The 16,953-nt window shown below is 45.1% G+C and overlaps 2 protein-coding genes across 2 annotated transcripts; one reads left to right on the top strand and one right to left on the bottom strand.

Annotated features, from left to right (window-relative positions):
• Positions 1–2,116: 2,116 nt before the first annotated feature.
• On the top strand, positions 2,117–3,246 carry OR9Q2 (olfactory receptor family 9 subfamily Q member 2; the record flags this gene model as incomplete). The annotated part of the gene is given in 2 exon segments (XM_084228708.1): positions 2,117–3,041; positions 3,044–3,246. Coding segments are annotated over 2 exon segments (1,128 nt in total).
• A 6,832-nt stretch (positions 3,247–10,078) lies between these two features.
• Positions 10,079–11,044, bottom strand: LOC311171741 (olfactory receptor 1S1-like; the record flags this gene model as incomplete). The annotated part of the gene is made up of 1 exon (XM_084234803.1): positions 10,079–11,044. Exon 1 carries the CDS (start codon positions 11,024–11,026, stop codon positions 10,079–10,081), a length of 948 nt encoding a protein of 315 aa, XP_084090929.1. The 5' UTR covers positions 11,027–11,044.
• Positions 11,045–16,953: the final 5,909 nt, after the last annotated feature.

Genomic DNA, 16,953 nt, shown 5'->3' with positions numbered 1-16,953 from the left:
GATGGAGGTGGCTCTGTAAATAAATTCACTCTAATGTAAAATGAAGTTTGAGAACCAGCCCTCAGGAGGAGAGGTTGGTCACCAGGCAGAATTTCTCGGCTTTCCTGGTGACATCTGCTCATGACCTGCTCACACTTGCTTCTCCCACCTTGACATGCTCACACTTGCTTCCCCTACCTTTCATCTCGGGGTGCCCCATCATCATCATTCTGTTTCTACCAAATGGTGACCATTCCCAGCCACCAGTTACAACTTGCTTTGCTGATGGGGAGCAAAAGCTGGTGCTTGCAAAACACCCTTCTTTTGGAATCAGATCCCAAAAGGTTTCTTTATTCCCCAAAGGGTAGACTCCTACCATGTGAAGGCAAGGGAAATCAGAGAAATTCCCACTGTACCTGTCAGTGTAGGGCAACATTGTGCAAAACCCTTGATAAAATCTCAACTGAGACAAAAGAAGCCTTCAAAGTGCATTCCTTTTGGTACAAGGCAGGAATAGCATGAGTTTAGGGGCCAGATCCTGCTGAGAGATGGTAGGGCGTGGGCCGGGGTTTTGGGAATTCATAATTAATGATAAATTTTCAAAGATGCTAAATGACTTGTTTGGAAGTTACATGAAGATAAATTACCTTTCCCTGGAGACACACCTCAGGAGCCAATTAGTGTGATGCTGGGCTGGTGGATACAAGAGGCATCATCAGCTCAATCCAAAGCTCAGAGAGAGAGGCTGGTCCCCTACCCTTGCTGTTCTGTTCTGCAAAATATCCTGGGAAGCTCTAGTGTCAGGGTATTGTTCTGTCAAGAGGAGAGGAAAGTTACAGACTCCATATAGTGAGAACAAGACCTAGAGGTTTTGGAAGCCACATCATCTCAACCAGGTACTGTGATTACTGACTCACACTGTGTTGTTGTTTATTAAAAGGGAACAAAGATATTGTAATTGAAGTCCAGAGAGGAAAAGTGACTCTTCCGGGTCACACATCTAGTGTGGGCAAACTAGAACCCAGGTCTCTTGGGGACTGGCAGAGGAAGCACTACAACGAAGGAAGGCACTAGCAAAGTGGAATTCAGGTGAGGATGGTTCATGTCCAGCTCATGGCTTCCAGATCTAATTTCTGTTCTTTGTTATTTTCCCTAATGGCTTAGCTTAGTATTAGCCTGACTGTTGGTGCATCCAGTAATGAAACATCATCAAAGCCCTCCTCTGTAGCCTGTTCTAGAACTCTATTAAGGACCCAAATCCATTAACCCAGATTCCCCCATCAGTTCTTAGACAATACCAGATTGCAGAAATATTTCTGCTCTCGGATGCTGTTTATTTTCAAACCACTGCTTTAATGGGGGACTGTGAGACAACCAAAGCATGTTTTTGGAGCTTTGTTAGGTGCTAAAAGGAGCTTATGTTTGCTCTTATGATTCCAAGGTTAATGCTAGTACTTACTAAAAACAAAAGCCAAACAACGAAACCTTAATAAGCAGGCAGCTGTAATTAGGATAACAGCTGCTTGTTAAACATGTCTGTTATTGGACTGAAATAGAAATATTTCTACAAGCAAAGTCCATTGCTGACTGCTAATGGCTTTTTTTTCCTGTTCATGCTCTTTTGTTCACAAAATATAAATTTTCCTTTCTTAAAACCTTTATGTATACTTTGAAATAGCAACCATATACATATGTGGGATGTGTTTAGCTTTCCAATGCACTCTTGCAGCTGTTTTAATCTATGCATTAACCTTATCTCATCAGCAGGGCAGATATTATGATCCCCTTTTGGCAGAAGAGGAAATTGAGGTTCAGAGAGGTTAAGTGCCTTGTGTAAGATCAAACAGCTAATTGGGGACAGAGTTGCAAATACGAGAACTGACTTTTAAGTCAGAGAATCACTTGCTCCCCCTTCTTAGCCTAATCAAAGCATTCATCACTTTTTAGCTCATATTACAGGGAACACCACAGTTGCCTTTTTACACATTAGACAGCAAAGCTTGTCAAAGTCAGTGCCCACATATCAGACGCTCAGTTTAAAAGCTTTGTGACTCTAAATGACCTGAACTGGTCTTCAGGGCCGCCCCCACCTGACGCTCTGGTTTCAGCCCTCACAGGTAAACCATCAACCCAATGGATGGCAGGGAAGAATTATACCACAGTGACAGAGTTCTTCCTGATTGCTTTCACTGAACACCCGGAGTGGGGGCTCCCCCTATTCCTGGTGTTTTTGAGTTTCTACCTCTTCACCCTGCTGGGGAACGCAGTGATGATCGTCCTGATCCGCAAAGATCGCCGGCTCCACACCCCGATGTACTTCTTCCTTAGCCACCTGGCCTTCGTGGACATCTGCTACTCCTCTGTCATCGTCCCCCAGATGCTGGCCGTGCTGTGGGAACACGGCTCGGTCATCTCGCTAGCTCGCTGCTCAGCACAGTTCTTCCTCTTCACCTTCTTTGCTTCCATCGACTGCTACCTGCTGGCCATCATGGCCTACGACCGCTACGTGGCCGTCTGCCAGCCCCTGCTCTATGTCACCATCATGACGGAGAAGGCGCGCTCGGGCTTAGTGGCCGGGGCGTACGTGGCTGGCTTCTCCAGTGCCTTCGTCCGGACGGTCACCGCCTTCACGCTCTCCTTCTGCGGAAACAGTGAGATCAACTTCATTTTCTGCGACCTCCCCCCGCTGTTGAAACTCACGTGTGGGGACAGCTACACGCAGGAAGTGGTGATTATTGTGTTTGCCCTCTTTGTCATGCCCTTGTGCATCGTGGTGATCTTGGTGTCCTACCTGTTCATCATCGTGGCCATCCTGCAGATCCGCTCTGCGGGGGGCCGGGCCAAGACCTTCTCCACCTGCGCCTCCCACCTCACGGCGGTGGCCCTCTTCTTTGGTACACTCGTCTTCATGTACCTGAGAGACAACTCGGGCCAGTCCTCAGAGGAAGATCGTGTGGTGTCGGTGCTCTACACCGTGGTGACCCCGATGCTGAACCCCCTTATCTACAGCCTGAGGAATAAGGAGGTAAAAGAGGCTGTTAGGAAAGCCCTGAGCAGGCCAAAGACTTCCGCGAGGACTTAGCTTGTCAGCTGTGTCCCCCTCCAAGTCCCTGTCCCTTCTGTCCTTCGTCACACATCGCCAGCTGGAGGAGACTTTCCCCAACAACTTTACCCCAAATTGCAGCTCCCTCCCATCTCCACGTTCTGACTTATTACTCTGTGTTCTGCTTGTCACCGTATGACGTACTGTGCATTTTACATATTTGATATTCTCTAAATCTCAGAACTAAAAAGTAAACCACACGCGAGTAAGCATTTTTATCCCTGAGATTCCTTTCCTTCTGCCTGTTGCCTCGGGGAGCAGCACGCACCTTCAAGCCTCTCAGTAAACATTTGTTCAGTGAATCCCAGATTCTAGTGTCTGCCTTTCAATTCCAGCGTCAGTCCCCAGGCCCCTTCCCTGCCAAGCGGGGTTACCTGCTTTACAAGACTGTTTTTGAGGAGCCAGCGCGTGAGTGGGCAGGACCACATTTGTCTTTTTCACTCCTATCTGTTGACTGTAGCGCATTGTCTGGCACAGCAAATTCTTGGTGAATGAAGCAAACATGTTTGGAAAATGAAAAAGCAGCTACTGTTTTGGTCCAGAGATTTTCTAGTTCTCATCATTTGTTCTTTCATTGTTTGCCTTTCCCCCTTGTGGCCTTTAAATAATAGTAAGAGTAATAAATAATAATAACAAGAGTAGATGAATAGCAACTAATATTGAGTAGGCGGCGTCACCGTCCAGAAACTGTGCTCTTGCCCGAGGAATTACTGCATGTAATTCTCACAACTGCACGTGACATGTCCTATTATTAGGCCTGCTTGAGTGGTGGAGGGCGCACCTGGGACTTGGAGAGAGTGAATGATTTTCCCAAGGTCAGCAAGTAAGTGGTAGAAGGAGCTTGCGCCAAGCCCGACCCCGAGCTGTGTGTCGCCCACATGGTCCCTGAGACAGCTATTGCCACGTCCATGCAGTCCCTCAACCAGGAATTTACTGCTATTGCACTTTTCTTTTTCCATTTACCTCACGAAGAGATGAAAGTCCAAGCCGCTGAGCTGGGGTGCAGTCAACAACATTCGTTTCCTAACCCTCAAGTGCCCACACTGTGGGGCGTGGCTCCTTGCAGGGCGCGCAGAGAGCTGTGTGTGAGAAAACGGTGCGTGGGCATTAAGTACACGGCACCTTCTTAGCCTAGAAACTCACTTTAGGGACATGCGACAAACTTTTAGAGATGAGCTGGGTGGACATGGATGTCTTTAGGAAAAGACGAAACAAATGACAATGGTGGTCAAAGGATTGGGGTTCACACATGAACCTTTGTATTTTTGCACAAATCATTTAAAAACTGCAGAGAGGGGTCAATCACGTCCACAGAGAGCATCTTGGGGGGTCATTTTCAAACTTCTCTGACAGTGGCCTACTGTCGCAGGTGGGGGAGGCATTTGTTATGCAGAACGTGCTCAGCTTTTGACCCCCCAAGTGCCCAGTCTGTGACTTCTTAGCTGTGTCTGGCTGCAGATGGGTCTGGACTTTCCAGCCTGCTTTCTCCACTGTGAGTAAAACTGCTCACGAGTGTCCACTCGGGACAGGCTTTCATGCACCTCACGCATTTGCACAGCAACTTGGTGCGTGCGGAAAGTGGGCAGGTGCTAAGCAAGGGTCTGTGACACCGAGTAGTGTTATTCACCAGCTCCACTGAGCATGGGCAGGTGCGGGACCCCCACCTGATTTGTGAGCGCCTTCATTTCATGTCTGTGCTCAGATTGGATCTGGACACCTGCAGAAGTGGAGAGCTCACTAATACTTGAAAAAGAAAAGCTATCTTTTTTTTTATTTGAATTGAGGTTACGTTGGTTTACAACACTGTATATGATTTAGGGTTATAGATTCACAATTCTTCAGATTAAATTACCACCCCACACCCACCCCAAAGCACCCATAGTCTTCAGCCATAGTCCATGAAATCTCCTCCCACTTTTCTCTACACCTCTCTCCCCCCTCTATGGCCTCAATTCTGCAATCAGATTTCTGGGATTTGTCTTGTTTAGTTTTCTTTGTTCCTTTATTTTGTTTCTATGTATTCCACATATGAGTGACATTATCCAGTTTTTATCTTTCTCCTACTGACTTTTTTTGCTTAGCAGCATCCCTTCCAGGTCTATACATGTTGAAGGTGGCAAGATTTCATTTTTTAAAACAATAGCTGAATAGAATTCCACTGTGAATACACCACAGCTTCTTAGTCCACTCCTCTATCTTTGGGCACTTGGGTTCTGTCTGTAACTTGCCTATTGTAAATAGTGCTGCAGTGAACATAGGTGTGCATATACTCCTTTGCATTAGCATATTTCAGGTAGATACCTAGGAGTGGCATTCCTGGGTCATGTGACCCATATCAAGAAAATTAAAAGCAACAGGTGCTGGTGAAGGTGTGGAGAAAAAGGACCCCTTGTCCACTGTTGGTGGGAATGTACACTGACCCAGTCTTTATGGAAAACAGTATGGCGGGTTCTCAAAATATTAAAACAATTTTTTTTAAATATAACTCTTAAGCTAATGCACATTAGTACAGGCAAGGCACTGTGCTGAAAGCTTTACATGAATCATTTATTTTAGTCCTTCTAACAACTTTAATGGAAAGCAATTATTTTTTATTGACCTCATTTAGGAAAAGGGAAAACTAAGACTCAGACAGCGCATTTGCTCTGCCCAATGTCACAGCAAGAGAGTGACAGGCCAGAGTGGATCTCAATCAAGTCTCCCTTAGTTCTTAGTGTGCACCTCACGGCGTGTGCTCCCAAGTAAGTGTCTTAGTGAGAGACGCCCTATGCATTCCCCTTTTATTTTGCAGGTGCCAATTCTTGGCTGCAATAGCCCTCAGGGAAGTCTGGGTCAGGCAGGCACATCTTATAACCTGACATAAATGTGAAGTTCATGGAATTCATTTTTGTCTTCTTATAGGTCCATGAGGAGGAGCTGGGGGAATTTTAACTCCCTCAGAGGGAGCAGAACTATCACCATCTAAGGCTCTGCCAGAGCGCCTCTTGGATCAGAGCTTCCGCCAATAAATCTCAATAGTTCATCAGTGTGGTGCTTCCCAGTAGTCACTGGCCTATCAATAGTATTCACATCTTTTTCAATCTTTGGTGATCACCTAAGATATCAATATTCCTTTCCAAACATGGATCATTGTTATTTCTCACCATTTAATAGTATTGTGTACACACACACATCATACATAATTCGTTATTTTTCTCTGTCTATGCATCTATGTATCTATCTATCATCATCATCTATCTACCTCCACCATCATCTATCATCTACCTGTTACCTATCCCTCCACCCAGCTATCCTCATCCATCACCTGTCTATCTCTCTATCTGCCTGTCTCTCATCTATCTATGATGTTACTCAAAGGATTTATCTAGGGTCCCTTTGCTAAGACTTTTAAAAAACAGCTTTATTGAGTTGTCATTGACGTGCAATAAGTGGCACATATTTGAAGCATACACTTTGGTGAGTTTTGACACGAATACTCCATGAAACCATCACCATAATCAAGATGAACATCCCAAGACAATAAAGAACACAGATGTTATTCCCACAAGTCATCATTTACCAGCTGTTCTTTCTCCCATGAGTTCCTTCCACCACACCCCTCTTCACACCCCAGGCTTTTTGTCACCCAGAATCTCTTTTAACACTCTACATTAGTTTGGATTTCTTAGAACTTTATATAAATTTGATGCAATGGAACCATGCTTGACTTCCTTCACTGAACATACTTATCTTGACATTTACTAATACTGTTCCGGGTACCAATATTTGCTTCCTTTTTGTTACTGGGCATCATTCCATTGTACGGGTCTGTAAAAGTTTGTTTTGCATTCCCTTGTTGATGTGCATTTTGACTATTTCTAGTTTTGACTATTTTTTAAAATTAAAGTAATGCTGGTTTACAACAGGTGATGTTACCGCACCACACCTTCCACCAAGATGCCCACAGTCCTCCACCACAGTCCATGCGCTCCCTCCCCAATTTCCTCTCTTCCCCCAGTTTTTGACTATTATTTTCTTGCATAGAAGAACAGGGGGTCTAGGCCAGAGGTGCAGGGGGTCAGAGGACAGAGTGGGGAGCAGAACAGGTGGATCCACTGAAATATACTGCTGAGGGGAGCAGCGGGCAAGACAGGAGAGGTCTGCTGCGCCATGTGGGTATCTCCCTGGCCAGGGATTGAACTTAGACCTTTGTGGTGATAGTGCTGAGACTTAATCCCTAGGCCACCGGGAAGGCCCAGTTTTTGACTATTTTAAATAAAGTTGTTACAAACACTCATAAAATGTCTTTGTATGGGTATATACTTTTCATCTCTCAGGTAAATATCTAAGGGTAGAAAGGTTGGATCATATGGTAGGTCTGTGATTAATATTTATTTTCTTATAGATCATTAGATCATTGTTAATTTTTGTAGTGTTTGCTTTTTCCCCTAAGGGGTGGTCCTCATAGTTCTCTCACTTCATGATCCATCACCACAGTCCCTTGTGCCCTTCCCTCCCTGTTTTGACCCCCTCTCTTTCTCTCTCTTGCTGTTAATAACTTTTCAAGAAAGTATCAAACTGCTTTTCAAAGTGGCTGTATCAGAACTTTCTACTCAAGAGTGCTTGAGATTCCAGATGCTTTCCATCCTCCCAGCACTTGGCATGGCCAGGATTTTTAATGCTGGGATTCTAGAAGGTATGTAGTGGTACCACATTGGGATTTTAGCTTGCTTTCTCTTGAGGATGCTTTCATCTTTCAATGTGCTCAATACCTTTTGCACATCTTCTTTGGTGAAATGTCTGTTCAAATCTTTTGCCCATTTTTAAGTTAGCATGTTGTTGTCTTGTGATTGATATATGAGAGCTCTTTGTATTTGGGATATGAGACCTGGATAGGAGATCTATGCTTTCCTACGATTTTCTTTCCATTTCTATATTGCTTTCTGGTGCCTTTCAAAGAGTAAGCACTTAATTCTGATGAAGTCCCATTTATCAATTGTACCATGTGTGGTTGTGCTTTTGGTTTCATTTTAAATAAATTTTTGCCTATCCCTATGGTTGCAAAGATTTTCTCCTCCTCTAGAAGTTTATAGTTTTAGGTTTTACTTTTTTAATCAAGAAAGGGTTTTTCCAGGAGGTTTTTCTGTGTCTCCTTGGATGGTCTTATAGGTTTTTTTTGTTTGTTTGTTTATTAAATGTGAGTGACACTGATTAACTTTTGTAATGTTATATAATTCTTGCATTTCGGGGTAAGTCACACTTGGTCACAGTGTATTATTCTTTTATTATCAAAGAAAGTAGAAGTTTCTGAGCATGCTTGTTTGGTTAGAAAGGTCACAGAGGTTTGTAGTTCTGAGTCATCTAAAGTCCCTATAAAACAAAGAATATAGAGCGAGGAGTCAAGAGTGAAAGTAAGATGGCGGCAAAGAAGAAACTTGAGATGTTTTCATCTTCTGAGAATATGTTCTGAAGGAGGCTGTTTCCATTTGCATTCAGCCCTGAGGATGCAGGGCTGGAGGAGAGATTGCTAAGAGAGATAGCTGCATGGGTTGGAGAGAAAGGATTGAAAAGTACATTTCAGGAGGGATGGCTCAGCTCCTGAGGTATTTGAAGCAGCTGATGCCTCATGTTTCTTGGAAGGATTTTTACTGTCATTCTCCACCTTTCTGACACTATCTTATTCTCATATGTCTCCCTCCCTGAGGCTGCTCTTAAGTTACCTTTGCTGGGTCCTTATTTCTAAATGTCAGGGTCACACAGTGGGGCAAAGTCAGAGCCTTCCTCTCCCTCTGTGGTTACTCCTTAGGTCAGCCCAACAAGTCCATTGGATTTTAATACTAACTGACAGTATTTAAATAAAATTCAAATTCTTTGCTCTCATCTACAAAATTCAAACCCCATAACTACATCTACTTGCCCTCCCCCTGTCCAACCCCAGTTCCTAAAGGAGTCCAAACCTGTTGCTGCAGCAAAATCTCCACTCCTGCTCTTTCCTCTTCTTGGAATGTGTTTCCCCGGGTCTTCTCATGCGTCCCTCCCTTATTTTATTCAGTTCTCTGTTCAAATACCAGAGAGGGCCTCCCCAAGCTGTGAACATCTTAAACAGCAATTGCACCCCATGTCATCGTCCATCCCTTCACCCCGCATCACTGCTTCTCACGGAGCTTGAGACCGCCCATCAGATCACCATGTTTTTATTTTATGCTCATTGCCTATTTCATGCTCCATGAAGTGAGAGCCAGGAAAACAACTGTACTGGTTTATCTTCGACTCTTACTAGACACTAACAAAACTTTTTAGTGAGCAAATTACTAAATACTTGTTTACGAATTTGGTTTTATAAATCAGCCTTACCCAATGTATGGATTTTTGGGAAATATTTCTATTGCATGCGTGTTACTTCCACTTGGATGACAGGGGTTAATTTACGCTTAAACTCCAGGAATGGCTTACACAAAAGAACAAGAATAGCATGAAATCCAGTCAACTGTGCTTTATGCAAAATTTTTCTGCTTCCTCAGTCTAATAACATTAATTATTGACTAAAGATTGTCTTTATTCAGTCTTAAAAACCATTTAAAATTATTTTTGTGTCAGTTTCTCACTTTTGTTTGTGCGTGCCTTGAGGGCAGGTACAGTGAATTAGTAATCTTTTTAGTTCCAGGCCCAGACTCAGAGCCTGGTAAATAGAAGGATTATAATAGGTGTTTATTGAAAATGACAGACAGGAGAATAATTCAGGGAAACACAGGCATCCAGGTACAGATTTATGCCTTTCCTCCATGAAAATGTGTCAAAGTTTTCTTTAAAGTTTGTGATTCTCTATTTAACCAATTGTCTTTTGTGTCCCAAACTTAATCCTAAATCATGTTTTCAGGCAAGCTCCCAACTTGCACAGTGCCCATGTCTAGCCTGGTCAGCATCCCCGTCACACTGTGGCTGGAGCTCTACCTGAGAAGGGATGCGGCCTCAGGCCAGAATCATCTACCTGCTCTTGGTGGTCCAGACACCAGATGCTCAGGGCATCAGAGGGCAGAAGCTTTTCCTATTGACAAGCTTTCTCAGGGTACCTTTTATGTCCTTGTTCCTCAAGCTGTAGATGAAGGGGTTCACCATGGGCGTCACCACAGTGAACAGCACTGCACCGATCTTGTTTGTGTCCTCAGGGTGCATGGCTGAGGGGAAGAAATAAACCCCTACGATAGTTCCATAGAAGAGCAACACAACCATTAGGTGAGAAGCACAGGTGGAGAAGGCTTTCCACTTTCCCTCTGTGGATGAGATTTTCAGGACAGCCCTGACGATGCAGACATAGGAGAAGAAGATCAGGGCAAAGGGGAAGGTGATGACCGATAAGCCCACAACAAACAGCATGAGCTCGTTGATCATCGTGTCTGAGCAGGATAGTTTGAGCAGAGGGGCCAGGTCACAGAAGAAGTGTGGGATCGTGTTGCCATCACAGAAGAGCAGTCGAAGGAGCAGGAGGGTGTGGGTCAGGGCAACGATGTTGCTGAGGACCCAGGGGAGGATGGTGAGCAGAGCACAGAGTCTGGGTTGCATGATGGTGGCATAGTTCAGGGGATGGCAGATAGCCACAAAGCGGTCATAGGCCATGACCCCCAAAAGGAAATTGTCAATAACAACAAACACGATAGAAAAGTACATCTGGGTGATGCAGCTCCCATAGGAGATGGATTGGCTCTTGGTCTGAATATTCACTAACATTTTGGGAACCGAGGTGGAAATGGAGGAAATATCAGCAAGGGATAGATTGGCAAGGAAGAGATACATTGGAGTATGGAGGTAAGAATCCAAGCCAATGGCTAGAATGATGAGTCCATTCCCAGCCACAGTGATCAAGTACATTCCCAGAAAAAGCACAAAGAGGATCTTCTGCTGCTCTGCCTGGCTGGAGAGTCCCAGGAGGAGGAATTCAGAGATGGTGGTTTGGTTTCCTGGACGCATATTCCTGCTGACCTGAAGAAAGGAACATAAGTTCTTCGTAGTCTGGCCAAAGAACCCAAGATGGCGCCATTCAGCAGCAGCCATTGCAGGCGAGTGAGCTCTCCTCTAGGCTGAAAGGAAACAAAGAGTGGAGAAGGACTACTCAGTAAGGAACTAACTCAGCAGTGCAGAGGCGCAGGAAATTCCTTAGAAAGATAAGACGGAGACATGATAGCTATTGCTCAAGGAACATGCTTTAAACTTCCATGATTCTGAATATGATATTTGCAGGTGGCTCCAAGTGTGGTTGAATGCCCCAAACTGAGGATGACAGACGGGTGTACTCCAAATTCTAAGGATGGTAGATACCCATGAAGGAACTACTTAAATCTGAAGAAACTGGACCTAAGCTTTCAGCTTCATCCTTTAAATCAAAGAAGACAGATAGATGAAAAGTCACTAAAGTGAACAGTTTGGGAAAGTAGAGATAAGTGAGCCTTAGGAATCCTTATTAATTAATCCTTAATTAATTAATTTTTTTCCTTACATCGTTGTAGTTCCCTATAGTTCTCCTGCCACCATTTCACCTGTGACCCATGGCCGTATTTATGGGAATATATTATTGTGTGAACTTTCCTTCCCACTCAGGTTAGGGGGAGGGCACCAAAAGACTTGCTCTTGGAAAATGAATACAAAAGAATGGGAGACAGAATTTTACTTCCTTCGTGGCTAGATGTTAGGTGGATGGAGGTTTAGGGACCATGTGAGAACCTAGAGGTCTGAGTTTGATGCTACCTTCTAGCAGGGTGACTGGATGGACCATTATGGCAGAGGAAGGGCAAGGTATGGAAGGGCAATTGGGTCTTCATGGCACGGCATGAATCCATGAGACCCCCATAGGCCCAGTGAATGCTGCAGGAGGTTGTGGGGTTTGTATGACCTTACTGGAACTCCAGCCAAGAGCCAGGCTGCAGGGGTAGAGGAAGTTGTAGCAGTAAGGGGCCAGGGAGAAGATTTCTCATGAGAGAGGGATCATAAAGACCACTTAATGGCATAATCGCTGAAAGGGGGTCACTGAAGAACCCCCAAATGATCTCATGACAGAGCTCAACTGACATACACACACTTACAGAGTATTCTATGGCAACAGATGTGAAGACTTGCTCTTTTCTCCTCTGTTGTCACCCTCAAGCTTGGAGGATGCTTGAAGGATGCGAAATTGAAGGGTTAAGTTGGAGTGGGATTTTGAATAAATGCAAATAGGTCTTTGATAAAAAATGAAATTTATTTTTTAAACTAAAAGTAGCCAGAGAGCTGTAGGTGTTGCCCAGAAATGGGGAAGGGAGATTGGGCTGAGTATGGTTTTCCTTGTGGTTTATTGGAAAGAACATAGGCTTAAGAGCCAAGGGGTGCTGGTCCTTGTGTTTCTGTCCTCCTGGTATTGTCTCTCTCATTTCCTTATCTCTTCTCCAAAATCACCTCTCTCAAATATTAGAAATAGTCAATTTTGGAAGTAATTCCTCCCCTACCCCCACCAAGGAAGACTCCAGAAAAAAAGACTCCCCAAAATTGATGGTAGTGGATAGCTGGTGCAAGACCTCTGGATGCTTTGCCCCTGATAAGTTCAGCTTAAATTCAGAGAAAGGGAGAAACTTACATGTAGAAGGGGAACTCCAAGACAAAATTAAAATGAGAAAGAACAGGCAGGCATCTGTATCTAAACCTCAGGGCAAGATCCAGATTTGTCTCAGAAGCTCCTGTGGTCACCAAGCCATGGGCTGATACGGGCTTGCTTGGAAAGGGGAACTGTGTGGTTTTGGGTGACAATCACTGGTTTTATCTTCCCATCACCCCTCCCACCTATCAGCAGTATGGCACAAACTGTTCTGAGGCCCCGAGGCACTTGCTTAACTGCTTAAGAGTAACGCTGTCTTCCAAAGACACTTACCTCTGAAGGGCGTTAGGACCTGGGAAGTTTCTGGAATCTAGACCAGTGGCTGTCCTTGCTGTTAGGGCCAGCGGGAGGAGCCCAAGAGCAGCTCTTGTGTTTCCACAGCCCGACTTTCCGCAACACCAGACTTAATAGAGTCCTGGAGCTGGGCTCATATGGAGCATTTAGCTCCTTCTAAGTCCCTTGAGATCGTATCCCTGATGCATTTTCCTCAAAACAGTTGTTTTCACCTCGCAGTTTCAGTGAGGTAAATGGGGAATAGGTGAAGAGCTCTGCTTTTGTTTTGTTTTCAAGAGCTTCTTCCTCCTTAGGGTTTACAGAAGCTTATTTGGATACGGCTCATGAAAGAGAGTTATTTGCTGTGTGTGTCATGTTCCCGGTGACAAGGTGGCATGCGGAGAGCTCTTTCTTTGTTTCCTCTCTATGCTTAGTGGAGGGGAAACATTTAGTCAAACCTTGAAATTTGAGCTGGAGTCATAACTTAGGGATTATTCCAGCAAAAAGACGCCATCTCTAGGGAACAGCGTGGGCTTGGTGTTCTGGACTTGAGTGACTATGGCACTGGAAGGCAGTCTGGACACTATGATCCAGCACTCTTGGTTCTTAGTCACAAGTGAAAGAAATAAACTCTGGCTTTTTAATACTTAAGATTTATTGGGTGACAGAAAGGACCAGGATGACTACTCTCGTCTTAGTGTGAGTCTTCTAGAAACCAGAGCCTGAAGCAAGAATTTAAGCTGGCGTTTTATTTGCAAGGTAAAACACCAGGGATCAAGGAGGAAGGCAATTGAGGGAACTGAGGCTGGGCTGGTTACAAATCAATGCAAAAGACCTGAGCTGTTGAAAGGGTGATTTCACAATAATCCTGGAAGAGCCAGAGAAGATTATTCCTCTGCTTTCTCACCCAGCATGCGGGACTCCTCTGGAAGGAGAACGCTTAGCTAGGGTCAATCCAGGCAGAGGAGAAAGGCATATCACATGCTCCATTTCTTCTCACCTCTTGTCCCATCAGCGGCAGCTCCTCTCAGGGAGATCTTTCTGGAACATACATCTGTGATGCATCACAGTCAGCAACCATGTTTCACGACTGGGCTATTAACCTGGGAAATGTGGGAAGATTTGGTGTGTGTGCTTAAGGCAGATGCAGTTTAGCCTGAGAGGGGTTGGAGAGAGGGAGCAGAGTTTGCGAGGTGAGTAGCATCTTTAGAAAGAAGAGGGACATCTGAAGTTTGTGTCCAATACAATCCACCTCTCGTGCTACCCAGATCTACTCATTTGCTCTCATTATCTCTGGATCCTATAATCACATATGGTGCCGCCATTTTCTCATAAGAATGAAAATACTCTTAGAAGGGAACAGTGAGTTTAGTCCTCCTGGAGTAGTGTTTCTCTGCCTTTTGGTTATCACTGTCTAGCTGCCGTCATAAGTGAAAGGGTTTGGCGCAGTAAAGAAAAGGAAAGCCAGGCTAAGTTTCTCACAGGCAAGACATTAATTGTGCTCATGGGTGAGGTTCGCCGACCCCTGTTGGGGGATAAGGGCAAGATTTTATAGGGCAGGGGCTGGCCTTGGAGGGAGGTGGAGAATGCAGAGTCGAAGTTGCTTTTCAAAGAAGTTTTTTCTCTCAGAACTGGTTGTTCTTTCAACGCTGCTTATCAGGGCCCATGCAAACCGGGCAGAGACGCTCCTGGGATGCAGGTGGCAGCAGTTTCAAGTTCCCCCTCCTCTACCCCATCTCTGCCCCAGCCTCAACCTTACAATAAGGAAATTTTTTAATATTTATTTATTTTTATTTTTAAAGATTTATCTAGTTATGCATATAAGAACTGGGGTACAGGCCAGAGGTGTGTGTTTGTGTGTGTGTGTGTGGGGGTGTGTGAGAGGATTCATCAGAGACAGAGTGGGGAACAGAACAGGCAGATTCACCAAAATACACTGCTGAGGGGAGCAGCAGGCGAGTCAGGAGAGGTCTGCTGTGCCAAGTGGGTAGCTCTCTGGACAGGTATATGTTGTGCCCAACGTCGACCAGTGCAGCCCCCAAGGATGCAGACAGCCTATGCAAGAACATAAAGGAGTTTATTATGGGCTCGAGTCCGGGCCCTCAACATGCACCGATGCAACAGCAGAGGTCGAGAGCCCCGAACAGAGGAAGCAGGGGTTTATTATAGGGTCACAAGTTGCGCGAATTTTGAAAGAAGCTGGCAATTACTCATTGGCTACTACAAAGGCATTTTGGTGTGCATGGTTATAGTTTCAAACTGATTGGACGGTTAGTGATGCTGTCCCATTTACAGATAGGACTGCCCTCATTGGCAGCTGGGTGGTCTGCTTTTTTGTCACCAAGTGGAGTGAGGGTTGTGACTACTGAAACTATCTCCAGAATGTGGCTGGACAAGGACTAACATATCAAGGTGGAGGATATACAAAATGGAGAAACTTCGGCTAAGCTTGGTTCCACAGTATCAAACTTGTGCTTCCAGTGGCTGTGGATAACTTCATAGGTTGCGTCTTAACCCCTGGCGCCACCAGGGAGGCCTCCACAAAGAACTTTTTTAGATCTTTATCCTCAACCTCCTCCCCTCTTATGAAATGAAATGCCGAGGGGTAAGATTTTGTCAGAATGGGTTGAGCTTTAGAGAGCCACGGCCATTTTGTTTTCACCCTCAAGTACTAATTTTTGTCCAGTTGGGGGCGCTATCGTCCCTGTTGAGAAAACCTGGTCTAGAGACCCCTTCAAGGAGGTTATGTATCTTGAGCTCCTGGAAAACTAAGGCAGGAACATTACCAAGGCAAGTGGTTTGGGTCTTCACTGGCCCTCAGGCTCTGACTGATACTATCGTCTTCCTTTAGATTCCCCCTTGGCTCACTCTTTGGCTGATCTGGAATGTTTGCAAGGGACCTGGAACTTTCTCCCTGAAGGGAAATTCTTATTGGCCTAACCTTTTGTGCTGTGATGGTTGCAATTGCGTTTCCCAACCTTCCCTTCAGAGTTTTGAGTTACTCTGGTTCAAGGTTCATTTTCCCTGCCAGGTGGAGAAATTGTGAAGGACAGAACTGAGAGGTAGGCTGTGCACAAAGGATGCTATTGTTTACTCATCATTACAGGCTCCTGAAATCTGCTTAGTGGTGATCAACATTAGGCTTCTTAGCATATGCCAGCTACTGTGGACTGGAGTGGGAAGCCACACACTGGAGACCGCCCTGGGAGAGAGTAAGCATCCAGGTCTCCCAATAAAATTCTCAGTGATGGCGGCTAAGAGTAAAAAGTTTGGAAAGGAGGCATCATAAGACTAGAAACTGGCCAAAAGCTGGAGGTGGGGGTAGAAATGATTAACATTGTCCTTAAACCAGCTACGGAAATGCAAATCTTTAGGGCCAACTGCTACAGCAAGTATCAGATGCTACAGAAAGCTTTCCGAGGCGCAGCCGGGAGGTGGGTTGTGGAGATGGAGGCCATTGTAGGAATTGTGGGTCCTTACAACTCAACCTAGTCACACCCTAGAAGTAATTAATTTAAAAAAAGTTAACAATTCCACAAAGAAATGAGCCCCTCCCTAAGAGAAGGCTACATCAGCGCAAATTCTTCACTGGCAAGGGCAGCCCTCCGGCCTGCTGGTGACTAGGCAGTGTCTCTGGTTGGCAACCTGTTCTCTTTGCAAAGCAGCAGAGGCAGCTCCTCCCAAGGCCACCCGCCTGTAACCATGCAGGCCTCTCTCTAAGCAAACGTGCTCCTTTCCGGGCAGCTTTTCCTGCCCGTTTGTGTCTATGCAAGTGTCCTTTATTCTTTCCATTTTGGATATAACTAAACATCTCTGCCATATAGGAAAACTCACCTGGGAAACTCACCATGTGCCACTGAAATGGGAGCTCTAGTGAAACTTTTTCCAGAGTTAACGCAAGGACTGCACTGTCTGAACCCAACACCTGTCCAAACTGACATCAGCAGCACTTCACAGAATCACGTGTGAAAATTGCCAGTTTAAGGATTTATCTGCTTCC

This window comes from Talpa europaea, assembly GCF_964194135.1.
Source record: "Talpa europaea genome assembly, chromosome: 1".
In the NCBI taxonomy this organism is placed as follows: domain Eukaryota; kingdom Metazoa; phylum Chordata; class Mammalia; order Eulipotyphla; family Talpidae; genus Talpa; species Talpa europaea.
This window is presented reverse-complemented; position numbering and strand designations above follow the sequence as displayed.